The sequence below is a fragment of the Crocuta crocuta genome, unplaced genomic scaffold (assembly GCF_008692635.1).
Source record: "Crocuta crocuta isolate KB4526 unplaced genomic scaffold, BGI_CrCroc_1.0 scaffold913, whole genome shotgun sequence".
Classification (NCBI taxonomy): Eukaryota; Metazoa; Chordata; class Mammalia; order Carnivora; family Hyaenidae; genus Crocuta; species Crocuta crocuta.
In genome coordinates this window covers 133,764-141,640 of record NW_027531940.1, presented here as the reverse complement: position 1 = coordinate 141,640, position 7,877 = coordinate 133,764, and the positions used below count along the sequence as shown (strand labels likewise).

Here is a 7,877-nt window from a genome sequence, read left to right as displayed (position 1 = left end):
GTAAAACAAGAATAAAGGAGCAAGGATGAACTACATAAACAGCCAGAAAATAATAAAATGACAATAAATAATACCTATTGGTAACTACTTTGAATGGAAATGGACTAAATTCTCTAATTACAAGACATAGAGTAGCTGAATGGATAAAACAACAACAACAACAAGACATATCTTCTGCTGCCTAAAGAATCTCACTTTAGAAGTAAGCAGGCACACAGATTGAAAGTGAAGGGATGAGGGGTGCCTGGGTTGCTCAGTAGATTAAGCATCTGACTCCTGGTTTCGGCTCACATCATGATATCACAGTTTCATGGGTTCAAACCTCACATCGGGCTCTGTGCTGACAGTACGGAGCCTGCTTGGGATTCTCTGACTCCCTCTCTCTCTGCCCCTCCCCTACTCATGCTGTCTCTGTCCCTCTCAAAATAAATAAATAAACTTAAAAGAAAGTTAAGGGATGAAAAAAGATATTCCATGCAAATGGAAACAAAAAAATTGCATATAGCTATACTCATATCAGACAAAGTAGACTTTAAAACAAAAACTTTTAAAAAGACCTATTGTCTTGTATTGGTGGATCAATCCAACAAGAAAATATAACAATTGGAAATATCTATGCACCCAACATTGAGGCACCTAAATACATAAAACAAATAGTAATGCAACTAAAGGGAAAAATTGATGGTAATACTGTAATAATAAGGAAAATTAACACCCCACTTATATCAACGTAGAGCTCATCCAGCCAAAGTCAATAAACATTAGCCATGAATGATACATTAGACCAGGTGGACTTAACAGACATATACAGAACGTTCTATCTAAAAGTGACAGAATGAACATTCTCTCAAGGCCACGTGGAGTATTCTCAAGGATAGATTAAATGTTAGGCCAATAAATTTAAGAAAATTGAAATTATATCAATCACCTTTTATGACCACAGTGGTATGAAACTAAAAATAAAATACAAGGAGAAAACTTGAAAAAAACATAAAAACTAGGAAATAAGACAATACACTACTGAACAAACAATGGTTCATCAAAGAAAACAAAGGAGAAATCAAAAATGCCTACACACAAATGAAAACAGAAATATGACATATCAGAATCCATGGGAATCAGTGATTCTAAGAGGGATGCTCACAGAAAAAGAGGCCTACCTCAAGAAATAAAAGAAATCTCAAACAAACTTTACAAATACAGGAAGTCGTAAAAGAACAAATGAAGCTCATAGTTCATAGAAGGAAGAAAATAATACAGATAAGAGTGGAAATAAATGAAACAGAGACTAAAAAGACAATAGAAAAGATCAGTAAAACTAAGAGTTGGTTCTTTGAAAAGGGAAACAAAATGACAAATCTACACTCAACAAGAAAATAAGGAACGACTAGATTTGTGGTTAATAGAAGGGAGGAGGATGGGGGGGATGGGTGAAAGGAATCAACAAGTAAAAACAGTTTTAAAATAATTTTCAGTTATTTTATAAAATACTTATAAATATTGTGCCATCTGTAAAATAGATTTAATGGGGTTGATCATTTTGTAATATATGCAAACGTCAAGTCAGTATGTTGTACACTTGAAACTAATATAATATTATATGTATTTTATACCTCCATAAAAAAGGAAGAAATAGATTATATGAATAGACTTGTAACAGGTGAAGAGATTGAATTAGTAATAAAAATACCCATAAATAAAAGCCCATGGCCAGATGGCTGCACTCCTGAATTCTACCAAACATTAAAAAAGAATTATCACCAAATCTTCACAGTAAGAGAAGTCAGAGATTAGTCAATTCTGTGAGATTGAGCTAAATTCTTTTTATCTTTTATGCCAAAATCAATTCCTTGGTTGAAAAGGATTTTGGTGATTTTGTGTGTGGCCCTATTCAGGCAACTAAGACATGATTATGCTTGCAGAAGTGTCATGGACAGTAAAGGCAATTCTTTATCTGATATGCATCATATATTACTGTTAGGAATAAAATTCTGACTCCTCTATGAAAGAAGGGCTCTAATGTAATCAGTTTACCAGTAGGCAGCTAGTTGATTGCACCAGGAAATAGTGCCAAATATATGTGTCAGCATTGTCTTCTGCTGTGGGAGTTTTGAACACTTAGCAGTGGCAGTAGCCAGGTCAGCTTTGGTAATAGGAAGGCAATGTTGTGGAGCCCAGTCATAGAATCCAACTCTGCAACCATGGCCACTTAGTGTGTGGGCCCACAGTGTTTCAGATGGAGAGAAATATCTTCAGGAACTGTACTTAACAGATTATGCCTAGAATCCTAATCCATATCTGGTTTAGGTGATTTAGATAATGAGATTTTGACTGTTGAAAAGGGGTGAAATTCTTGTGAACCTTGAGAGAAGGTGAGTATGTTTTGCATTTGGAAAGAACATGAATCCTCAGGAATTAGAAGGTGGACTACGGTAGCCAAAATTTTAAGATTGCTTACCAAATTGCCAGTTGGCATTGCATATATACTTTTCTTCTAGTTATTTAATCACACACTAATTCATGTGTTTCTGTGAAGCCATCCTGCAGATGTAATTAAGTTCCCACACCAGTTGACTTTGAGAAAATTATCTGGGTAGGCCTGTCCTAATCACACCATCCCTTTAAATAGGGATGTAGATTCAGATACAGAGAAGTCAGAGATTAGAAGTATGAGAAAGAGTCAATGTGCTATTGTTGGCTTGAAGATGGAGTGAGCATTGTGGTAAAGAATGCAAGTTTTTATAAGCTGAAAATAGCTCAGCAGATAGCCAGCAGGAAAATGCAGTACCACAGTGCTACAGCTGCACGGAACTGAATTCTGAAAACAACAAATGAATGTGGAAGCAGATTTTTCCCCAGAACTTCCAGATGAGAACTCAGTCTGGCTTAGACTTTAATGTCTACCTTGTGAGACCCTGAGCAGGTACAATCATGCTGTGCAAGGCCTCTGACCTAAAGATATGTGAACTAATAAATGAATGTTTTGTTAACCTAAATGTGTGGAAGTTTGTTGTGCAATAGTAAATAATTATATCATGGGATTCAAATATCTACAGTTATTAATTTTCCAATTTAAGTCTTTCCAAAGTCCCTGACCAATCTTTTCATCATTGAATATGTGTCAGAGTAGATCTATACCTACAGACATGAAGAGCTGTATACAAAGATAATAGCCACATGAACCACATAGCAATCTACCCAATGTTTTTCTGAGTCATTCCTGAGTGGGGTTGTAGTGTAGCAGACATATACTTGCATCTACTATGAACATACCAAGAAGATATATCCATAAACAGGATCACCGTTTTATCCCTCTTCTAACTGGTCATGAAGAAGCCCCATGAGACCATAAATGATGGTTGAGAGAGAGAGACACAATGAAGTAGCAGGAATAGGTATCATGTAATTTACTTGTGCCTTCTTGATGTACCGAAGCCCAGTCATTTAAATAAATTTGCTGTTGCTCACACAAAACTTTACGATTCAACAGAATAAATAGAAACAAGTTCATAATGGGTGTCTCATTCGTACAGAAAATTAATACCTCATTGTCAGGTGTTAAGTCTCTACTAGGGTCTGGTAGCAAGCCCAACTGAGCAGCTCCTCAAATGGAGACTAATTGCTAAAAGGAGAGGGCATGGTTTGCTTGAAAACACTAGGAGTGTGTTTTTTGATTCTATTGTTGGGGAATTTTAAGGCTTCATAGACTCTACATAGCAGGAATGTAATACAATTGAGTCTGCAGGTCATGAGGTTAAAGTGTCACAGAAGCTTATACTATAGTCCATAGATCTTTTTCTTCCTCTGGGTACCACTCAAAATTGGAAATCATATAGAGCCAAAAAAAACAAAAACAAAAACAAAACAAAACAAAAAAACAAAAAAAACAAAAACAAAAAACAATGTGATACATGTTGTCTCTAAAATCCTTAGATTCCCACAGGCTAACCGGAGAGAGATCGTCTACAGGTAGCTCAACTGTTATCCCTCCAGGGCAGCTCCTTACTCTGGCCTCTCACTCTGGCAGGCATGCTGTTCCTTTGTGAGGCTTTGCTCCTGTGGCTTATAGAGTCCTCCACTGGGTCCCTTTACAGCACAGATTACACAGTTGTTTAATTTCACTTTATAGAGTCTATCTTCCTGGGAATGAGAAATTCCACTCTCTCCTGCTGGGGCTTCTCCTTGGTGTTGGTGTGTGTGTGTGTGTGTGTGTGTGTGTGTGTGTGTGTGTGTGTGTGTGTTTTGCTATGGCAAATCTGGCTGTGAATTGCAGTAGACACTATCCATCCTGTGAAGCTCATGGCTCCCGGATACTTTTGGAAATGTAAGTAAATCCTGTTAGACAATTAAAATTATTTGTCCAAAGTTATTTATGTAGACAGGGACTAGGCTTAGGGGAAAACTCAGGGTTCCTGAATTAGTCATTATTATTTATGCTTTTATTAAATACCTACAACTTGTCAGCTACTGTGCTGGGCACTAGGGATACAAGTATGAAATGGACTGGATAGGATTTGAGATACATAGAGTTCAATGGAGTGTATCTCAGCTTTTTACAACCACGGCTCACAGTAAGAAATATATTTTCTCATCACAATTCATGCTACACACACACACACACACAACTGAAACACAAATTTTACATAATATTCATCATAGGTGCAACGCAATTTGATATTTTCTATTTGGCTTTATTCTATCTTGTTTTATTAAAAATTTCAAAGTCTTGACCCACTGAATTAGTTTCAAGATCTACCAATGCATGGAGGAGGGGTAACTGCAGTTTGACAAACATGGGTGTATTTAATAATCTGTGATGTGTATTTTATATAGTGCATATATATATCTTTTCAGGCACATATTTTATGGGAACATGGGAATGGAGAGACCGAAAAGAGTCTCTATCTAGGCCAGTGGTTCTCAAACTTCAGTGTGCAAAAGAATCACCTGGGGATCCTGTTAAAATGAAGATTCTAACTCAGTAGGTCTGAGGGGAAGGCCTGAAATTCTGTATTTCTTTTTTTTTTAAGCTTATTTATTTATTTTGAGAGAGGTAGAGGGGGAGAGAGAGAGAGAGAGAGAGAACCTACATGAGCAAGGGTAGGGCGGAGAGAGAGAGGGGGAGAGAGAGAGAGAATCCCAAGCAGGCTCCATACTGTTGGTGTGGAGCACGATGTAGGGGTTGAATTCATGAAACATGAGGTCATGACCTGAACCAAAATCAAGAGTCAGACACTTAACTGATGGAGCCATCAGGCATTCTGTGATATTCTGCATTCCTAATTAACTCTCAAGTGATACTGATGCAGTTGGTCCATACACGACATGTTCATGAATAAGGATCTAAAAATTAAATACGTTTAAGGTTCTGCTGAACTGCTCATGTGGCACCTGACAAGTTTCCTGGGAGAGAACTCAACCTAAGAAAGAGTTTGCAGATATTAACCTGTAAGAATAGCACAGCTTTTATCATACACTTATATCTCTTTCTTGGTCTAGCTTGCAATATCTGAATTTGATGAGGATATTCATGTATGCAAAAACAAACTAAAAAATACACATAAATTATCATTTTGCTAAAAAAATAACAGATATTAAAGTCCCAAATATCACTAGCATTCAGTTGCTCACAGGTACCTGAATAACTGTAATTCAAGTGGGGAAAAAGCTTTATCCACACTTCTATAAGGGTCAAGGGTAGGTGCGCATTAGTTCTAGAGAAATTGATAGGGCTTTGGCACCATATGGCATCCTCCTCATTAGACAGTATCATTAATGAGTACAGAACCCAGGGACAGTGCTCAGTAGACATGGAAGTATCCAGGAGACAATGGTATTCATCTTCTAGCTCCCTAGACTTGTTACTGGGCACAGGTGAGGTCTGCCTCAGTCCTACTCCAAGTGTCTGATTCCATCCACATACCTGTTCCTGCATGGAAATGGTGTGGGAGTTATTTGTCCTTTAAGTATCTGGTATAGGCTGGGTTACAACACAGCTCACGTACTCAGTACCTCATCTGATCCACTTGACAGCCCCATGAAGCATGTAATATCCCCATTTCACAGATGACAACACTGACACTTACAGAAGTGGGTCTAACTGCCAGGTTGATTCCTCTAGCTATTAGTCCCAGAAAATGCGAGTTTTACCTATTATTGTATGTTCTAACAACAGGAATTTTAAGTGTCTTCACTGCCCTCTTAAACTTACTAAACAGCTCAATCACTTATGTATTGGTTTCTGGTATTAGTTATTTTTTAATTATGTAAAACATAATTCATATATCCTTTATGAAAAAGAGGTGAGTGAGCAAATAAAAAGAATCACACATGATGGGAGCCATAGGACTCAGAAGAAGCAGCAGTGATCACTGACATGGTTACAACTAAGGGAAGACATGGGGATGGGCACGCACACAGAGGAATGGCACAGAAGTACCTAACCAAACCATGAGGTGGTTGAACTCATTTTTGAGTAAAACTGAGACCTATTTTGGCTACCATGCAGAAAAATAATTGTCTATTTTTTTAGTGTAACACACTTTCAGAGTTTTCTCTGTGAACAAATGCATTATGCAAAAGTATTTGTACAAAAATGGGCTGATACTGTATATATGATTCTGAAAATGGTTTGATCTTTATTATTTTACAGTGTACCATGAACATCTTTTCCATGCACATGGGTGAAAATCCCCTACTGAAAGACAGAGAACTCGGTAGTTGGATGAAAATGTTGCTGGTAACTGAGAGTGACACCTAAAGAAAAGTATCAGTTTAAGGTTAAAGCACATAGCCTGGCAAACGCCTGCCAGGGAAAGCAGGGTCAGCGATAGTCTCATCAGTGAAAACAACATTGAAGGGCAAAGACATTAAAGATATGGGACATCATGTAGGCCCCTTTGGCCTCTACCTCCACCCCTCATTCCTCTGACACCTCGTTGCCCCCTTGGGGCAAAGGGTTCCTGTACATCTCTTTGCATCCAGTGAAAACCACCCATTTTCTGCTTTTGTCTTAGCTCTTCCTGAGCCCTCCACACATCTCCACATTCTCTCATCATCTCCTCACTTCCCAAGTGCCTTTCCTGTAAGTCCTCCTGATAGTCCTTGGGGTAATCATCTGTCCCCCTGTCCGTTTTTCTTTTTGCTTTCCTAGGCACATAATCTTCAGCTGGGCGCTTTTCAGCAGCCCGTGACTCACTCTCAGGTGTTGCCAGGGATTCTGGCTTGCCCTCACTGTGTGGTTTTCCCTCGTTTTCAGACTTGCCCTGCTTTTCTTGCTTTCCCTCATCTTCTGGTTGTCCCTTATCACCTGGCTGTCCCTCATTCTGGAATTTTCCCTCATGCTCTGGCTTCCCCTCCACTTCCAGCCTCTCTTCCTCATCTGATTTTCCTTCATCTTCTGTATTTATTCCATCTTCTGGCTTTCCCTCAATTTCGAGCTTTCCTTCATTTTCATTGTAGAGTTTTTCCATGTTGAGATTTCCCCTTCTTTTCCTGTGGGGGGGGGATGGGGTGCGATGAGAGGGGGAAGAAAAGATAAAGGAGACAAGCAAGACTGAGGGCTTGGAGGTAGAAAGCAGGTCCTGATTGTATTGGCATATTTCCCCTTGTCTGGGTTCCCTTGACCTGCCCTAACGCTCCAAGTGTGCCTTCTCCCCAACCATTGCCCCCACAATTCACCCCACACTTGAGAGCCAACCATTTCCTTGGCAGGCCCTACCACCTTCTGTACCATCCTTCAGCGTGGTGGGGNGGGCGACTGGAGCGGACAGCGCAGGGACCGGACAGCAGGGCGGGTGAGCAGGCGGCGCGGGGGCTGCTGCCCACGCCGGCGCCCAGGCGGTCACGTGAGCGCCGCGTCACCCAAGCTCGGTCCC

At 39.5% G+C, this 7,877-nt stretch overlaps 1 protein-coding gene across 1 annotated transcript; it reads right to left on the bottom strand.

The window, feature by feature from the left end:
• Positions 1-6,613: 6,613 nt before the first annotated feature.
• On the bottom strand, positions 6,614-7,496 carry LOC144240665 (transcription elongation factor A protein-like 3). Its single transcript, XM_077775045.1, has one exon. The coding sequence runs from the start codon at positions 7,470-7,472 to the stop codon at positions 6,870-6,872; it is 603 nt and encodes a 200-aa protein (XP_077631171.1). The 5' UTR covers positions 7,473-7,496; the 3' UTR covers positions 6,614-6,869.
• Between the last annotated feature and the right edge of the window lie 381 nt (positions 7,497-7,877).